Source organism: Orbicella franksi, chromosome 15 (assembly GCF_964199315.1).
Source record: "Orbicella franksi chromosome 15, jaOrbFran1.1, whole genome shotgun sequence".
In the NCBI taxonomy this organism is placed as follows: domain Eukaryota; kingdom Metazoa; phylum Cnidaria; class Anthozoa; order Scleractinia; family Merulinidae; genus Orbicella; species Orbicella franksi.
Genome location: NC_138159.1, coordinates 1,582,694 through 1,601,686, shown reverse-complemented (window position 1 = coordinate 1,601,686; position 18,993 = coordinate 1,582,694). Strand labels below are relative to the sequence as shown.

At 38.6% G+C, this 18,993-nt stretch overlaps 1 protein-coding gene across 2 annotated transcripts; it reads left to right on the top strand.

The window, feature by feature from the left end:
• Positions 1-2,036: 2,036 nt before the first annotated feature.
• LOC145469172 (outer dynein arm-docking complex subunit 2-like) lies at positions 2,037-18,957 on the top strand. Of its 2 annotated transcripts, XM_081452872.1 has the most exons (28): positions 2,037-2,141; positions 3,301-3,547; positions 3,776-3,839; positions 5,478-5,583; positions 5,911-6,124; positions 6,260-6,290; positions 6,549-6,624; positions 6,839-7,089; positions 7,548-7,684; positions 8,077-8,211; positions 9,155-9,223; positions 9,971-10,091; positions 11,145-11,207; positions 11,877-12,023; positions 12,460-12,532; positions 12,781-12,917; positions 13,466-13,687; positions 14,213-14,323; positions 14,798-14,952; positions 15,215-15,275; positions 15,648-15,829; positions 16,315-16,378; positions 16,656-16,706; positions 17,035-17,112; positions 17,381-17,491; positions 17,587-17,630; positions 17,782-17,959; positions 18,545-18,957. In XM_081452872.1, exons 2-28 carry the CDS (start codon positions 3,303-3,305, stop codon positions 18,656-18,658), a joined length of 3,240 nt encoding a protein of 1,079 aa, XP_081308998.1. In that variant the 5' UTR covers positions 2,037-2,141; positions 3,301-3,302; the 3' UTR covers positions 18,659-18,957. The 2 variants fall into 2 exon arrangements, with proteins under 2 accessions (XP_081308998.1, XP_081308999.1); XM_081452873.1 differs by lacking the exon at positions 17,381-17,491.
• Positions 18,958-18,993: the final 36 nt, after the last annotated feature.

Sequence of the window (18,993 nt, the reverse complement as noted above, 5' to 3'; positions counted from 1 at the left end):
ATTGAGGGTGTTTAATAGGTTTATAAGCCTTAGTAGCTCGCAGCTAGCAATTAAGCTATTCTGGGCGAGCTACTATTTCTTCGAGAGTATTATCTTATCTAATTAAAAGAGGGAATAAGAGAAAAAAGCAAATTGAATAAATTTGAGTTCAAACAAAATTACACCACGATGTTTCCACAAGGTTTCCACGAAGGATGATTTTCAAAGCGGAGGGCAAACATGTCTTTCACTAGTTAAAATAATTTTTTTAAAAGGAGGCTCTTGTGTAGGACAATCAGTATATTATGTAACTGCATGTCGTCTAAGGGCTTGTTTTTAACCTTATCGATTGCAATTAGCAGACGGTAAGATGAACTAAAATCTTTAAACATAAATCTGATAATTTCTTGTCTGCGTATACGTTTGTTTAAGACTTCTAACTTCAGTATTTCGGGCACCACAAAAATGCCAAACCGCGGGGCAGTACTTACTCAAAGTGCGTTGAGATAAAAGCTCTGCATAATTTTAGCAGTGTCTTTTGAGATCAATTTGCGGAATCTAACCATGAAATTAAACTGACTGTTTATCTTTTTTACATACAGTGAATATCTGATTATAACACAATTTACAAGCACTCTATTTTTCAGTCGCGGCGGGAAAAAGTTTTGGGAATCCGAAAATATTATAAAACGCGATCAAAAAAAGCGTTCCCAAAGAAAAGCGATGTAAGCACATGCCTCCTCATACAAAACATCTCACAGTGTCAAGTTCTCTGATTAACATTTAATCGAACACTGCAGTTCTAAAATGCGAAGCTTTCAGTCACACGCTACAGATGCACAGTTTCCCATGAAAAACGCACAACTTCCAACATGCAGCTAATTATCGTTTTCAGCTGGAAGCTGTTTTCTCTAGATCTGGACAGCAATTCAGATAACATTTTTTGATATAGCGAACTTGGAATTATTGTGGACTACAGTCTTTGGTTTGATTCATATAAAGGTAATTACCAATGAGATTGTGAGCTCGAGATTGAACCTAACCTCATCAACTATCTGATCATCTCTTACCATATGGCTAGCTCCGTAAGTGGGCAAGATGAACCGAATCCTGGGTTATGATTAGCTACCCGAGCTATCTTGCCCGCTCGAGATTACCTACTGTGTCCCGCAAGAAAAATTTTTTTTTTTTCTATATAATAAATCTTTTATTGATAAAGTTTGCTCGCTCCCTAACTGTTCTTCCTACATTTACCGTAAAATAAACCTGCATTCATCGGACACATCTGTCAAGGGGAAGGAAAAGTGACGCCTTGGAGCCGACTGGCTCATAGCTGCCGAAGCTTATCCTGGTTTCTGTAGCATGAAGCGGCTAGGAGTATTTCTACTCCCCCTGAACGGGATGCTAGTCCATCGCAGGTCACTTCCCCGCAATTTGTTAGGATTCTCCAACAATTCGCCGGTACCCATTTTACTCCTGGGTGGAGGGAGGCACTGTGAGAGTTAAGTGTCTTGCCCAAGAACACAACACAATGTTCCCGGCAAGGACTCCAACCCGGACCGCTCAATCCGGGGACGAGCACACTAACCATGAGGCCAAGCGGACATGGACAACAATATTATTATTTCACGTGACTGAATATGTTTCAGTTAAAAAAAATAAAAAAATGAAAAATCCGGGAATTTCTGAGTATTTGAAGGAAACACAATAGCCTCCACTTGACTTAGAAATATGCTCCGATATTTGTTCTTGGACATTATCTGCTCCGAGAAGCGAATATAGTTTTCCGAGAGCTAACCTCGCTGAAAAACACTGCCGGTTTGCTTCTCTGAGTGGAACAGATGGATAATGTCCGAACACAAGAGACTATGATCTAGATAATAATCTCTTGGCGCGGAGAAATCGAGAGCGAATAATTTAATTGTTTCGATAAATTCTTTCTAAATTTCTGTTATTGCTATATTTTAGCGCGTAAAGTGAACTGACTGATGTCACTGTCCGCCCAGTCCCCTTACGAATTTCTCGGTCAGCGGTTTCTATCATTGGAGTTTGTGTTGGTTGCTATGGCAATGAGACTGTGCAGGAAAGATTACTGCAGTTAGTAAAATAACAAGCGAGGAACAGCGTAAAAACTTTTAATATTTTATGATAAAAGACCGACGGTAAGCTTAAATAATTAATAATGGTCGAATACGATAGCTAAATTTTTCTTGTTAGTCCATAAAGTACGTTTTTGCTTGAAGTTTTCCCAGGCAAAAGGTCAACTTAGTCGAACCAATTGTCGAATTAATTTCGTATTATAAATATTGTGTATATTGCACAAGCATAACTCTTTTTAAATCTATATTATTCCCGTAATAAGGACATTGCTATTGAGGACATTGGGTTTTGAAGTAATGAAAATGCTATTAGCACCACGTTTTATATCGATTTCTTAATCTTTCCGTCACTGTATAGTGTAAACACGAGCAGAACCTTGAATAGACGACTGTAAGGTTGTTTGGATTATTGACGTGCAGTTTGTCCATTGCATGTACAAATGCACTTATTGCCTGCAAGAATGAACAACTCAAATGTGCTTGCTACACTTTATTCAAAGTCACTGTTATCAGGAAAGAAGAAAACTTGCGTGCAGAATCTGCACCCTCGACAACAACGGGGGATTTGGGTATAAAATGTGCAGCATGAAATTAAAAGAACTAGTGTCCTTAACACACTGTAACTGTAGTACTTAGTGACTCATTTTGCTAGGTTCCACTACCAGTTCACCAGCACTTATTTCTATTGCAGAGTCCTTGGCATTTATACTCTGGTGAAGACATCTTACTCTAACCAAATGTACATGTTACTATAAAGGGGTACAGTGATTTGGTGAGGGTCACCATAACAAAAGTGCTGGAAGATAAGGCCTGTTAGGCCTACTTTACACCAGCGACAAAACAACATAATGACACAAACATTAAGCAACATAAGAAAGAGATTATGTCGTTATGTTATGTAGTGTGAGCATCCTGACACAATGACAAAATAGCAACATAACAGCATGAACATTTATAACGACATAAGAAAAAAAAAACTGATCTTTTTCTTACATCAGATGTTGATGTTTGATGTCATTATGTCAAAACCTGCGTGCGATTTGTTTACATCTCTGTATCATTCTCCTTATGTTGCTACATCGTCATGTCATTATGTCGCTCAAGTGTGACCCAGGCCTAACAAAGCCTTCTACTATTGTGGGCCACTTCATGCGTGCAAACTTTATATGCTTACATGTACATTACTAGTAACATATTCTACCTTTTTACACATACTTATCAGGTATGGGTGCGACAATTTCCAGCCACACCCATGGAACTTCCGTCAGTGAACATGGAAAGGGAAAGTTGGAGTTTACTCCTCAAAATGAAGCACTGTTGAATGATATTGTCAAACAGGTTGAGGCACTTGTCAGTTCACATCCTCGAGAGGCAGAAACCATACTTAAGGAACCTTTCAAATGGCATAGCACTCTTAAACCAGACAGCTTTGGAGAATTGAACTTTGGATCTATGGGATTTCAGATAACGTATGTCTAGATTGATGTTTTTCTGAACTAATTATATAATCCAGCTTTAATCCATGTATTGTGAGACAAGCAGGTCTGGTTGCAGTGACTGCAGACAAAGGTGCATAATCAATTAAGTTAAAAGGTAAATTGTACAGAATGGAACTGCTTGTCTCACAGGTCTATTCAACTAGCAAATCTTGCTGCAAAGTGTGAAGTGTTGACCATTTTTCTTCTTCTCTTTCATAGTCACAGTGATGTTAAATCCGAGGCGAAAACACCAAACGGCGAGCACCTGCTGTCAATGGATAAGGTGATTCTGATCAAATTTGTTTTCTCTGTATAATATGGTTCCGGAATATCTTTTGGTTCCGGAATATCTTTGTTCACGCTTTGTCTTCCGTTCCGATACTTTGACTTATAAGCTAAGAGATAGTGATGGTATGCTTGCTATCCCACAGCCCCACACTAATTACTGTAAAAGAAGTCTTTCTTACAGTGGAGTTGTACTATGGAATAGTCTGCCCTTGAATATTAGACAATCGCTCTCCCTTAATCAATTTAAATCTAAGTTGAAGAACTATGATTTTGACAGTGGTCTTATATAAATTTTATTTTGTTTTTATACACAGCTTCCTTGTAAAGCAGGTTTTTATCATTTCTCTTATTCTAGTAGTTATTTACAATATTAAATTAGTTAGGTAGTTAGATTTATTTAAATTAAATATTGTATAGTCCTGAAGGAAATACCATGTCTAAATAAAGATTTTACCTTTTTACCTTTTACCTTTATTGAGAGCCCAGGGTGGGGACTCCAATATAAAAAGGACAGCACAGTGGTGCTCGTCACACCTTTTAGGGGTTAAAAAGCAGTTATGGTACCTGTTAGGGTGTTCAGCCTCGAAAGGTCCACATCGGGAGCTTTTGCGGTACGTTCAAGGGTATTGTGCCAGAAAAAAATATGACTGGAGATGATGTGTTGTTTTAGAGTTGGTATCTCTTGGGGTTGAAAAAAATTTCAAGTCATACCCACAAAAAAGGATCTTGTTACCTCTTTGGGCTTCTTTTCAAAATTTTTTTTTTTTCATTTTCTTTTTATTTATTTATTCCATTCTAAAATTACAAAGATAAATATAAAATAAACAAGTTAGAGGAGAAATGGAAAAGGGCAAAAATATAGAAAGCTAATTAGATGCCCTTGTCTAATTGACAATAATAATTAGGGTAAAAAAGTTAACTTAACATAGGAGAGGAAGAGGTATGAATAATAATGAATAATATGATGGTATGAATAATACTGGAAGAGTGCTTTTTTAAAACGTTTTCTAGTCGCTGTTACGCTAAGTTACGTATAGATAAAGGAAGGACATTCCGATAGTACCATCCAATAACAGTGGGGCAAAATTTCCTTATATTTATTCTGAAGAAACCAGGATTTAAGTGTTGTAGGGATGCACTTCGAGTAACGTAGTTATGTTGCTCAGATACCAGAGATAAGGTGTAATTAGGCGGTTTTTCATCAATTAAGTGGTCATATAATAGCTGGCAGGTATATAGTTTAACAATGTCAAGACGCTTAATAAGACCAAGGTTTACATAATGGGGAGTAATATGATCACGGAGTGGCACATTGTCGATTATTCTAATAGCTTTGTTTTGTAGTTTCACCGATTGTGACAACTCATTCTCTCATGCATGTAAACTATTTAGTCAGTAGCTCAAGTTGGCTTTTCTTGACTTTGATTGGATAGTATGAGCACACAAAAGAATATGAATAAATAATTATTGCAAGTGGTTACACTTTTGGGCTCCTAATTGCTGTAATATTAAAGCTCAGCTCAAATGATTTTACTGTATACCAGCCTGCTGTTCCATATTTTATCATAAAGTGTGTCTAAGTCCTATTGTCTTATGAATAAATAGCTGAACAATCATTTGATTTGTGCTTTAGGATGGGGAGGATTTCATTATGAAAGTCTGGACGTTTGAGCAGATCAGCAATGTGTTAAAAGTTGCAGGAGAAAGGAAATGCCAAGAAGCCCAGGCTTGCCTGGAAGGTATGTGTATAATTTTTTTTTAATGTGTATAAAATTTGGCCTTCCTTAAATCCCAAAATACAGTGTATCTGTTGTGGTTTGGAGTTAAGTTATTTTGCTTTTAAATTTTTAAACCAGTTTGACTTATATTTCCCATAATTTCTCTCAGAACATAGTAATGAATATGAAACCATAAAAACTACAAATTAAACTGGTTTGAAAAATTGTAATCCCTAAGATCAATAACGCTTACATTACTATGCATTGTATATGAGTCCTTAAAATGTCCTTAATGTCCAAATTTTCCCTCAGAAAATAATTTGATCCCATGATGTCACATTTCTCTAGAAAATCAAGACCCAATGGTAAATATAATGGGTGCAGCATATGCCGCTGTTAGCAGCAATGACAGGCCTCTTCTGAAGGCACATGCTGATCTCAGTAAGGCACGAGATGACTCGTCAGAGAATGTGGAGGAACAAGAGGCTAGGTTTACACTGTCGCTTCTCATCAGTGAAATGGACAAACAACTTCTGGTGCAATCTCACAACACTATAACCAAGTATGTCTACTTTCATTGAGCTAATTTAGTAGCCATTAAAATTTGGAATTCTCCAATTACAAAGACATTGGGTTATTGTTAGTAGTAAACTATGATCATGTAATCAAATTAATTCTGTGGCAATCTTTCTTACAGGGAAGTCAGACTTAATCCTAGTGCTGTGCAGGTAATTGCCCTCCTGTGATAAGTTTGAAAAATTAAGTAATTCCATTTACATGTATTGCAAAAATTTTCTAAAAGTTATGTTTGAAAAAAATTGTCTTTTACCCAAGACAGATTATTTTCCTGTGATATAATCCTTCATTTTCACATAAAAGTTTACATTACATGTTCACAGATGTTTTACATGTCAAGTAAACCCTTATGAATTTGTTTGTACCTTGGCAATTCCTTAATTAGAAACTGTTACTGTTATCATCCACAGGCAGATTACGAGCTCTTCAAATCCCTTACCGGTGATGAGGAAGGAAAATGTCTGGAATATATTGAATGGACACTTGGTAAGATTCATTCAGTTTCAAATTAATTTTACAATTTACTTGTGTGTGCCAAGCTTAACTGTTGCATCACACAACAGAAACCTGATGCTGGCAGTAACATAGATGACTACATGTACAGTGTACCTCTGATTTGTTGTGGTGTACCACTAAAATCTCAGAACTAATACATGAGATCAATAAGGAAAATTAAGAAAGTTATTATCTTTGTCACCAGATCACCAGTTCAGCAATGGCTGCCATGCTCCCCCCTGGCAACAGGTTCATGGTGATATCAGCTACTTGGATGTAAAGCCCTTTGACACTGATAAGCTGACGATCACGGCAAACACTGTTGGTTACTTCCTAAACAAAGGCTTGACACAAGAAGGACAAGTTAACTATGAAAGGGAAGGAGAAGTGTACCCTACACTTGTGGCACTGCTTAAGGCCAAGAGTCCACAGTTTGCCTCTGCTATTGAAAAGAAGGTGCTTCTTTTATTACTGCTTCTAAGAATTTGCTGTGATATTTAATATGAGGAATTTAAAGAGGGGCTTAAACTTCCCATTTCCCAGACCTTTAAATCTCAGGTCCCACTATTTCCTTAGCACTTCTTTTTGGTGCTTTTCCTGTTGAACAATAGTAAGCAATGTTTCAAAAATTTTCCCTTCTTCCTCCAGTTCTTGACACGTCGAGAATCTCACTTCTTATCCTCTCTTTTCCCACCCCCCATTAAGTTTCCACCTGATTTAATCTAAGGTTCCCACCCCTTTACCCATCCACTATTTATTAACTGCCTTTAAGAATAAGTTGTAACTGCACATGGCAGATTAGTCCAAGGAAAAGTTGCTGCACAAAATAACAAGATGGTCATGCAAACAGGGAAGTGATAAGAGAGGGCTCCTCTTTTTCTCTTCATTGTTAACAGAGATATTTCTGTTTGTAGGAGTTTACATATTATGGCTCATCTGAAGTAAAGCAAGACAAAACTGACAAGATTGAGGAGACTGTGAAGGACGAAGAAATGAATGGATCTGCTGGAGAAGAAGCTGCTGATGGAGTGGAGGTTAAAAATCAACAGAAGTAAGCCATTGAACAAATTGCAAACATTGATATTGTCACCAATTGCCATGCTGACTTTTATCCCAGTTTCTGAAAATTTGGTGGTTTGTCAACTGAATGGAATATCTTCCATATGGATAAGTTTTGTACTTTGTTTTGTACACATTTGAGGTTTGGGTACTTTGATAGAAAAAAAAAAACATTGGAGACTGAAAGAGAGAGTAACCTACATGTGCATTCAGGAATCGGGAATGATTCAGGCTTGGTCACAACTGAAAAGAATTTAATGGATGTTCACAAATGTTGAAAATGTAAGTTTTTAATGTACACAGTTCACCTGAGTGAGTTTCAGGTGAAATCAAGTGCATTTACACTTAACAAGTGAATGTGACATTGATGTCTGGATTTTTCAGTGCTGCAACTAAGACAAAAGCCAGCAAAGCAACACAGAAGAAAAAAGGAACTAAAGGAGGGAAAAAATTTGAGTCATCACCACGATGGAAAAATATTAACATTGAATTTGGTGAAGACCTGGTTGGAAAGGATGAGTAAGTTGTGCACAACCTGAGTGTCTGAAAATAGAACCGTCCAAAATTTTTAAGTGTCCTAAATTTTAAGCATCCGAAATATTTGCAGTACATTATCAAACTTGGAAGTAGCTCCAAAGCTCTAAGGGAATCTTTTATGCTGAGCTTTATGGAGGGAACTCTAGTAGAGACACTGCTCGCCATAAGTAATGGCTGATAGGATTTGTGTTATTTTCTCGTTGGTGTATTCATGAAACCTTGAGGCTGCAGTAAAACTAATCATTTTCACAGGTGTTATTTCAGTCTAATTCGTGTTTCGTAGGTGTAAAGTTTCTTTCGCTATGTTTCAGCAAAGACATAGTGTCCAAAATTGTTGTGGGAAATTTGTCTGAAAGTGTCCAAAAATTAAACATCCAAAATAAAACCTCTGAAATTTTAACATCCAAATTTTTTGCAAGTAATCTATTGACTGGTGTGATAATCTGAATTGTAAGGCTTGTGATAGAAATCAAGTTAAACTTTGTGAATGTTAACCAGTGCATTTAGCTTAGAGGCCACTTATTCAGGCTAACTAGACACATGCGTGACATACTCCACCTATAAAGCACAACATACAAGCACAGTTTTCATCACATTGTTGTGACAGACTGATTTTCAGACTAGAATTTGGTCTAAATAGTATGCTCTCAACTGTTTGCAGTTTATTAATCAACCGTGTCTGAAAAACTTGAAAGGCTAGTTTTTGAAACTTACAGACATTGTAGAGAAAATGAAATTCGAGTTAGCTTTAACATATTGCTGGTAAAATGTGTTTGGATAAGAGACCAGTTGTTTGAATTAATGGTTCAGCCAATTTAGGACCCAGATGAGTTTAAGATCATTAGATATTGTTAGTAGGAGTATCAGTAAGTATATTATGGAGACTCCGGCTAGAACTTACTGTCATTATTTTTAATCATTTTAGGAAAAAAGACCAAGCAAAAGGCAAGAGCACTCCTGATAAGAAACCCCCATCACGACACTCCAAAAGCAGGTAAGAGTGATATAATTATGATTTTGATATGTCTGATGAAGGCTCAATTTCTGCTGCTCTCTTGGGTCTGGTCTATGTTCATCCCTGGCTCCTTTCCCAAACAGTGGGTGGTAATCAAGCTAACATCCAATGCCACTCAGTTTAGATTAAGTAACTCCCACATTTCTAGTCTGTAGAAACCTTTTGTGACATCATAAAATCATTGAGAGCAAAAGCAAACTATGAAGGAATTTAACCAGTGCAGGTGAAAAAATGCAAGGGATTGGGGCTCTATCAATACAAAATGGCCATGAATGGACTGCCACAACTCCACTGCTGGGAATAATTTTTCAAAAGAATGTTGACATGTTGCAATGCTGTTGGTCATTGAGAGCACAAACAAAGTAAGAACTATGTAGGAATTTTGAACAGTGGAAGTGAACAAATGCAAGGGGTTGGGGCTATCAAAACAAAATGGCCATGAATAGAGAGCAACAACTCCACTGCTGGGAAGAATTCATCAAAAAAAGTTGACATAATTATTACAATGCTGTTGGTCATTGAGAGCACAAGCAAAGTAAAAATTATGTAGGAATTTTGACCAGTTCAAGTGAAAAAATGTAAGGGGTTGGGGCTCTATCAGTAAAAAATGGGCATGAATGGACTGCCACAACTCCAATGCTGGGGAGAATTCATAAAAAAAGCGTTGATAATGCTGTTGGCTTAGGAACATCATGCACTCTCAGTTTTCGTTACTTTGCTTTTCAGAGAAATGGGTAAGACTACGCGAGTGTCAGTACGATCACAGATGAAGGGTGACATCGATGAATACTTTAGTGAAAGCTCTTCGGAAAGTGAAGAGGAAGAGGAGAGTCAAGACAGACGACAGGTTAGTTTGGATATCCTTGAAGAGGGGTTCACTGTTAAATCCCTGAAATATTTAGTGGGGGATATGTAGTGCATAACATGCGTTTCTTGAAACCCTTCCCCTAACTCTTTTTCAGACCAAAATATGTGATTTTCATTGCCTTATTTCAGACCACACCAAATAATCAATACCAATAGGCCACTTTTGAGTTTGCTGTTTGCTTATGTGTAAAAACAAGTCTTTGTGCAAAACCATTCAAACTTCCAAATCATGAATTTCCAGATCTTGAATTTCTAAATCTTGAAATTCAAGAATATTTGGCAAGCTAAATGTTGAATTTCCAAATCTGGGAGTTTCAACATTTGGCAGGTCAAATCTTGAATTTCCAGATTTTGAAATTCCAGAATATTTGGCAAGCTAAATGTTGAATTTCCAAATCTTGAATTTTCAATACTTGGCAAGCCAATCTTGAATTTTCAATATTTGGCAGGCCAAAATCTTGAATTTGTAATATTTTGCAAGCCAAATCAGGAATTTTTAAATCTTAAATTTTTAAAGTTTTGATGCAAGGCCATCCAAATCTTGAATTTCAAATGTTGAATTACATGTATTAGGCCAAATCTTGAATTTTCAATATTTGGCAGGCCAAATCTTGCATTTCCAAATCTCAAATTTTCAATATTTGGATTTCCAAAGCTTCAATTTTCAATGTTTGCCAGGCCAAAATCTTGAATTTTCGATATTTTGCAAGTCAAATCTGGAATTTTAAAATCTTGAATTTTCAAAGTTTTGATGCTGGGCCACCCAAATCTTGAATTTCAAATGTTGAATTATTAGGCCAAATCTTGAATTTTCAATATTTGGCGGGCCAAATCTATCTGGCACTCCCAAATCTCAAATTTGATGGGTGTCACTGTTCAAAGAAAAATGTTTGCCTCACCTTCTTGCAAAGTCTTGCATTTACCATTTACCACCGGTATGAGAAAACAGTCGCTTCAAATCAGCAGTTCCTCTCAGTTAACTGTGCTGCAAAATTCAAAACACAATATTGAAATGAAGAGCTTTTCTTTGCAGGAGTCAAATGCTGATTTACCATCTGAATACTGGCAGATTCAGAAGCTGGTCAAGTATTTGAAGGTATGTATCATGCCTTTTGGGATTTTATTCTCTTGGGTCGGAAGGGGAGAGGTTGTTCAGGAGTCATGTTCTTCTGCTGTCAGTCTTCTTCCTTGCAGGGATATAAGGAACAAGGCTTAAGTTAATAATATTTTTACTTTTTTCTCTTGGATTATTGATGATTAAACCGTTACTCTGGCTGGTTTAACAGTTGCTGGTTTAACAGTCATGTTTGAAGGTCACCTGAAATAGTCTGTGGTGGTGCAAATTCCTCCATAAAGCAGCACTCCATTAAAAACTCAGTTGAATCAGGTTACTTTCCTCTAAAGCACACAGCATGTGGGTTTCTTGTGATGGGGCAAATCGTTTATAGTGTTAAACAGATGACATGTTTTGCTGGTAATTTCTTTTTCACATACGTATTTCTTGTCTTGGTGTTTGGAGTTGTTAACTCATAGCTTATTTCTCACTTCTCCATCACATATCTTTTACTGCCCCCTGTGTTTTCAATAGGCTCGGTTACCAGCTGCTGTTCACAATAGGAGCCTGTGCTCCCACCCCGAAGGTAGATCAGACTTGAGAGAGCAGCGGAAATCAAGCCAAAGTTGTCGACAGTAGCTACTATAGCTCAAAACAGCAACAAGTGCATACATTAGTTTACGAAAGTGTGCACAATTTTTTTCATCACAGAGTGGAAATCAGACCGCTACCATTATAGCTCTATGTGCCATGCGAGATTTCAATCTTTTACAAGAGACATGTCAGCTGGCCATCAGAGATGTTGGTGGACTGGAAGTGCTGATTAACCTGCTGGAGACTGATGAAATAAAGTGCAAGGTAATTTTAGAGAACATTTTTATTTATTTTCCTCTCAATCATGATGCAGAAATCGTATGGCATGTGTTCTACTGGAATAAGAGTGATGACCTGGGCCGAGAGTATCCGGCCAAAAGTTTCAACCTCGATCCCAGGCTCCCTCTCCTTTGCCGACCTCGTCCTCAGCGAGTCGCTGACAGCGACAAGGAAACCCAAAGAGAGTGAGCCTAAGATTGTGGTTGCCAGAGCTTATGTGATTTTGTTGTTGTTGTTGTTGGGGGGGGGGGGGGGGGGGCGGGGAGTAGAGGTGAAAATATGCGGAGAGGAACGCTGATAGCGGTACAGAAATGCGCTAGGGATTGTCCTGAAAAGGATAACAGATTCCTCAGAGAAGTGGAAGAAAACTACTGTGAACAAGGTGAGAAAAAACTATAATATCTCTTCTCTTTGCTTACAGATTGGGTCTTTGAAGATTTTGAAAGAAATCTCAAGAAATTCTCTCATCAGGAAGGCCATTGCTGACTTGGGAGGTGAGAAAATGATCGAGCAGTACAAATCTCATTAATAAGCGTTAAATTTGGTAAAACATTTGTGTGTTTGATAAATCTTTGCAAAAGCACAAGATTTTTTGAGTGCAGACGTCATGTTGTCGCCATAACAAGTCCTTTCATGTAACAACTTACAAAAGCTGCCGCCTCAGTGAATTTTCAGTGAGTTCAGGGAAACAGTGAATGGTACTTAATAACGAGTGTCATTGTTTTGTGTTCTTGTTCCATAGGTCTGCAGACAATGGTGAAACTTCTCCTGGGCTTCAATGAAGAGCTGAAATGTTTAGCCGCTGAGACCATTGCTCATGTGGCTAAATTCAGAAGAGCAAGACGTACAGTCAGGCAGTATGGCGGAATTCGAAAATTGGTGAGCTGAGCAGAAAATAGCGTGTCCGTTGGACTTCATAGACATTGTAAAAGTGCTGGGGATAAAGGGTCTATCATTGAATGGGCTAAATTCGTGATTTCTTAGCGGAAAAGATATTTCAGTTTATTTTAACCACCATTTGCAGTTATACTGAGTGCCTTTTGGAGTAGAACAGCAGAAACAAAATTGCTGCTGCTACTTGTGCTCGTACTTGTCGGAGAAGAAGGTCTTCAAAGCAGTAGTTTTCATCGCCTAAGAAGAAGTGGGAAAATAATTTATTGTACCCTTTAAGCTTGAAAATGAACAAATCGAGTAAGACAATCTCTACTGTCATTTTATTCGGGAGACTCCCCCCGTCTCCGCCCCTATGGTTAGAACGTGCCTTTTCCGATTGTCGACCTTCTCAAAGACAAATCTCAGAGAAGGATTACATTCACCGCTTTGAAGAAAATGATTGTTTCTTAGTCACACATATATGTTAGGAAACTAACTTACAAAAGATACGGAACTGTCGGCACTTGTGAAATTGTCATCTTTTTAATTGACAGGTGTCACTCCTAGATTGTGGAACCCTTACTAATGCTTCAGATCTGGAAGCTGATGTGGCGCGGTGTGGAGCACTGGCCCTGTGGAGCTGTAGTAAGAGCACCAAAAACAAACAAGCTATTCGTGGAGCCGGGGGGATACCTCTCTTGGCAAGACTGCTCAAGTCTAGCAATGAAGCTATGCTGATTCCTGTTGTAGGAACACTTCAAGAGTGTGCCTCTGAGGTCAGTGCGAGTCAGTCTTCCTTCAGAACACAGCTACGTTACGGTTTACGAATCTTGAAAAGTTTAGTCACTTAAATTTTTCAAGTTCTTCTTTTATAATCCGTGTTAATCTTCTCCATCCTTAACCATCCTTATTCCTTTATGGTTTATTATTATCTCATTGGTGTTTCTCCGTCTCAGTGAACTACTATTTTCAGGTTTCCTTTAATTTTAAGGTAATTTTGTACTCGGCCAAAGTAACTCAAAATACCATGACTGAGCGCCTTTAACCAGTAAACCCAAAACTGAATCAGGGACATTTACAATAAGCTCGGTTACCAGCCGCTCTTTAAAAGAGGAGCCCGCGCTACTGCCCCGGACATGTAGGCTCGATTTTTTGCCGCTCTTTCGGATTCGGTCGCGTACTGGGAGGAACTCGACTGGAACATACATACACAATTGCTTTCCAAAGTTATTTGAGAACCCCTCTGTTCCTGAATATTATACAACTGTAAACTAAGTTTTCAATGAACGTTTTGATTTCAGGCCAGCTACAGACTTGCCATTCGCACAGAAGGCATGATCGAGGATCTCGTGAGAAACTTGAAGAGTGAAAATCAAGAACTTCAAATGCACTGTGCTAGTGCAATCTTTAAGGTAAGAACTTCTCTCGGCGGAACATGAACTGGCCCGAAAGTTTTCTTTCTTGTTTTCTCTCATTGTCAGTTCAAGATAAGTTTTCAATGCCAAAGATAATCAACTGTTTTTCCGATAAATTTAAGGCAACAGCAACCAACAACAACTTGGTTCCTTTAATTTCCAAAAAGTGTAGTTGTTTCGTAAATTTCTCAGTAACTTGGATGAGGAAGAAGAGGAAAAAACCTTTCATCCGAGGGAAAGGCGAGGTCCAGGGCTTAATTTTGTTTAAGTAATCTCTTAAGGGCGCTAAATCCCTAGTGGGGCTAATGACAGGAGGGTGATTTATCCCAGGGGAAATTCTCATATGCAGTTCTCATGGCCCTAAACTCCGAGGGGTTTCTGTTACCAGCAGAACATTTAAGCCATGAGTCAGTGTACTACGTACACCACACGCAGATCTGTCACTTAGTAGATGCCTGTACTTGTTTCCAGTGTGCTGAGGATGATGAAACCCGTGACCTTGTGCGAAAGTATGGGGGCCTGGACCCTCTGGTATCTTTGTCGTTCAATATTGAAAATAAGGAGTTACTCGCCGCTGCCACGGGAGCCATTTGGAAATGCTCTATCAGCCGTGAAAATGTAACAAGGTACGAAATAAAAATATGTTCCTCTCTCTGCCTTGTACTATTATTTTTCCTGTTTTTTTTCCAAAACAATCTTTACAGGGTCCAATTTGGCCACTCTCTCGTATTCCACATTTCCTCTAATATAGTTCAGTTAGTGGTCGAAGGATTACAGAACAAAGTGTTATCTTAAAGCTATATCAGCGGTCCATTGTAATCAGAGTTCAAAAACAAGAACCAAGTTCCGTCGCGCGTCACTTAAGAGATTGATTTTTATTGTCGGCAGATTTCAAGAACTAAAGGCTATCGATCAGTTGGTATCTCTGCTGAACGAACAACCGGAGGAGGTAATGTTAAAACGATCGCTTGCTTTCACACTAGCCTCTAGCTCTTAACATTATGTCTTCATTGTTTTCTAGAATTTCAAAATTTACAAGTTCTTACGACGTTGTGCAGAAGAAATCTGCAGCGTTTAGCTTGTTTAAGTTGGGGCGAGGAAAAGGTCGAGAAAGGAAGCGAATAGGAAGAGAAAAAAATTTTCCCCTCTCGTTTAAATTCGCCCTAAGTTCCTTTCTTCCTTACTTGGCCGCCGATTTTTGGCCCGCCTGGAACCGATCACTGCGCAGGCTGGCGCCAAACATCATGTTTTTCTGTTTCTAAACCTATATGCACTGTTAAATTCATACTGATAACAGTTTTCGATGTTTTTGTTCGTGCAGGTATTAATCAACGTAGTTGGAGCCCTGGGCGAATGTGCTCAAATCCCAGCTAACAGAACAACCATCCGCAAAGCCGGTGGAATACCTTCACTTGTGAACCTGCTGACCAGTACGAACCAGGCTCTCTTGGTCAATGTCACTAACGCCGTGGGGGCCTGTGCGACCGAGCCTGATAACATGGCGTGAGTATCCTGGCACTACCGTTTATAATCAAAAAGAAAAACAATTTATGCAAGCAAGCCGAAAAAAATTTTACTCTCACGTTGCCTCTCTCGATTCAGAGGCAAAACAAAGATAACTTTAGCTTTGTGGGACACTTGGCCTGTAAAAGAACTTTTCTAAACCTGGTGACATAACAAGGACTCACTTAGCCATCTGAAATACAACAAGGTTCATTCTGTTTTCGACCTAGAGTATAAAATCATCTGTGTAGTGGAACCGTACAAGGCTATGGCTTTCTTCGACTGACCTGAGATTTTATCCTTAGTGTGAAGAAAACAATAACTGGCACGAAATAGACTTTGTGTAATCTGCTTTCCATCCGTTACTTTCCGTCCTTCGCAGTGAAATAACGACTGCGGAGGAAACTAGATTTTGTAGTCCATTTGTTTGGTTGAATGATTACATTTTTTATTTATTGTTGTCTTTTTTTTTTTTGCACGTTTAGTATTATCGATCGTCTTGATGGAGTTCGTCTTCTGTGGTCCCTTCTCAAGTCCAATAACCCCAAGGTATGTTTACTTCTCTGTATTCGTCTGTCAAATGCCAGATAGTTTCAGTCCTTCTGAATGTAATAGATCTAACACGAAAGACCGCGTATGTCCACATTTCCAATCACTGGGAAGAGAGTTGAAAATATGACGCAGATTTGTCGGTTGTCCAGGTCTCAGATTTCATTCTTGTGATTACAACTTACGCTTGTTGCCTGTGTGTGCTGTATGTAGTTAGCTGTAAGTGTGCTTTACAAATAGTTTTGAGATAACTACTTTAACCTTTTTTCAAAAACAGGTTCAGTCCAGCGCAGCTTGGGCCATTTGTCCATGCATCGAAAATGCTAAGGTAAGACTGACATGCGCGCTTAAGACATGCTGGAAGTGAGGCCTTGATTTACACAAGGGGGGGCCTCTAACTAATTAATAATGGGAAAAAGAACATCAAGGTCAGCTGATTCGCTTTTTTCCGATTACGTCTTGACCTGGTGATTAAATAATAGAACAGAGAACAGTCGAGAGTACTACAAAAATTGTTACGGCTTGGCATCAAGGCGTAATCAGTTGCTAAGCAACTTCCAGACGGAAACTGCGTGCTCAGTCCGGTCTCGGAGACCTGGCACAATTTCAACAGCGCCCTCTTTTAAACTTTGTTTCGTTTCTGAATTCGTTCCCAGGATGCTGGAGAAATGGTGCGTTCGTTTGTTGGAGGACTGGAACTAATCGTTAGCTTGCTGAAGTCCGATGACAGAGAGGTAAACATGTAATTTCAAACTTTCGAGCACAAGATGAATTGTTTGTGATAGTATCCGTTAATCTCATCAGTTCCTGGAGGACGTTAGCTCACTGGTTTTAGATGAATTGTTTATGATGGTACCAGTTTATATATTCAGTTTCTCCGGGACCTTAGTTCTTTGGTTTTAGATTTATATTACTTACAACAAGTGACGTTCCTTGTCTTGGAGGCATTGCAATGCACTAGAGGATAAGCGCTTGCTAATTATTCGTATCTTGGCATTACAGGTTTTGGCGAGTGTGTGTGCTGCCATTGCTAACATAGCCAAGGATGAAGAAAATCTCGCAGTGATCACAGATCATGGAGTGGTACCCATGCTGGCTAAGCTGGCCACAACGGTGTGACAAAAAACAGTATTAGCAGCTGAATTTAACTGCGTATGAGAAAAGAGCGACTTTAGTACTTATTCTGAGTTTTTTGTTTCGTATTTTAGACTGATGATCGTCTGCGTCAGTATTTAGCTGAATCAATTGCCAGGTTGGTAAACGATAAAGCTACCAAAGAGAACAGCTTTTAGCCGCTATTTAAAAGCCATACATTTCATGACCATACGCTTAACTTCTATTGTTTTCAGGTTCGATTTTAGCTATCAATGTGGTAACATTATTTATTTTCCTTTCTTGGCCAGATGCTGTACATGGGGTAATAACCGAGTCGCTTTTGGCCAAGCGGGCGCTGTACCACCATTGGTCAATTACCTCAAGTCAAAGAACCCGGATGTACATAGAGCAACCGCGCGTGCGCTACATCAGCTGTCACGTGACCCAGACAACTGCATTTCTATGCATAATAGTGGAGTCGTCAAGGTAACACTGAATAGGCCATTTCCGAATTACCCTTTGCCTCTATCTCAGAACGAGCCTTGGTGCTCATCCTTTCATATGAAAATGAGATTTCATTCACATGCAAATTAAACTCATTTTCACAGAATGGTTGTGCACCAGGCCTCGCTATGATAGAGAGGCTTAATGCAACTCAGAAATGGGCTATTGTATGCATGCTGCATGCATGATTAAATGAAGCTGAACTCAGAGCTTTCAATTTTTTTTTTAGTAAAGACCCGTTCAAGAAATGTATTTGAAAGCGTTATCGATTATCAAATAAGTAAGGTTTGAGGGAATATTTTCAATCCGAATATTAGCGAAAGAAATATACGTCGTTTCGACATCATCGGATGTCATTTTTATAGTATAAAAACACTTTTAAAAGTCAAAACGACTGAAGCGTTTGCCCAGAGCGCTTTTGATGAATCGTTGCTTCAGTTAAGTTAATTGAATGACGGAAAAATTCTTCCTTTTTCTGAATTAGTAAACTGTGTAGGTGAAGGAGAACTTTGGACACTCGTAATGCACGAATATCAACTAATTCTTTTTCACTCTCATTTATCATAGTATCTTCTTGAAATGGTTGGATCGTCTGACGAAGTTCTCCAGGAAGCCGCAGCTGGTTGCCTTGGCAACATCAGAAGACTAGCATTAGCCAATGAGAAGGCTCGCTATAACTGATACACAATTTTGGATGTTGACTAGCGAGACTGTCACATATTTCGTTTACGTCAATCTCGAGATCGTTGGTGATAATAGGGTACTTTTTAGTATTAAAAAAAGAAGGAAACTCTGTAAAGATTTTGTACTAAAGCATTACTTTTTTGCCAGCCTCTGTAGTGATTACTTTTCTGAACTGTAATATAGCTATACGGTAATAAAATCGTTTGTGGACAGATGGTGTATTGAGGCGTGAAGAAGATAACTGTTGTATTATTTTTAACACAACATACTCCTAATAAAAAGATATTTATTTCCTATTCTCTGGTAGGTTCTTGTTTAGCCTGCTCACAGGC

Excerpts from the sequence above, each read along its gene's own strand:
- LOC145469172 (XM_081452872.1), top strand. The coding sequence starts at position 3,303 with ATGGGTGCGACAATTTCCAGCCACACCCATGGAACTTCCGTCAGTGAA. Across the intron at positions 14,324-14,797 it reads GTGCTAGTGCAATCTTTAAG|TGTGCTGAGGATGATGAAAC; the intron begins GTAAGAACTTCT and ends ACTTGTTTCCAG. Across the intron at positions 16,379-16,655 it reads TCAAGTCCAATAACCCCAAG|GTTCAGTCCAGCGCAGCTTG; the intron begins GTATGTTTACTT and ends TTTCAAAAACAG.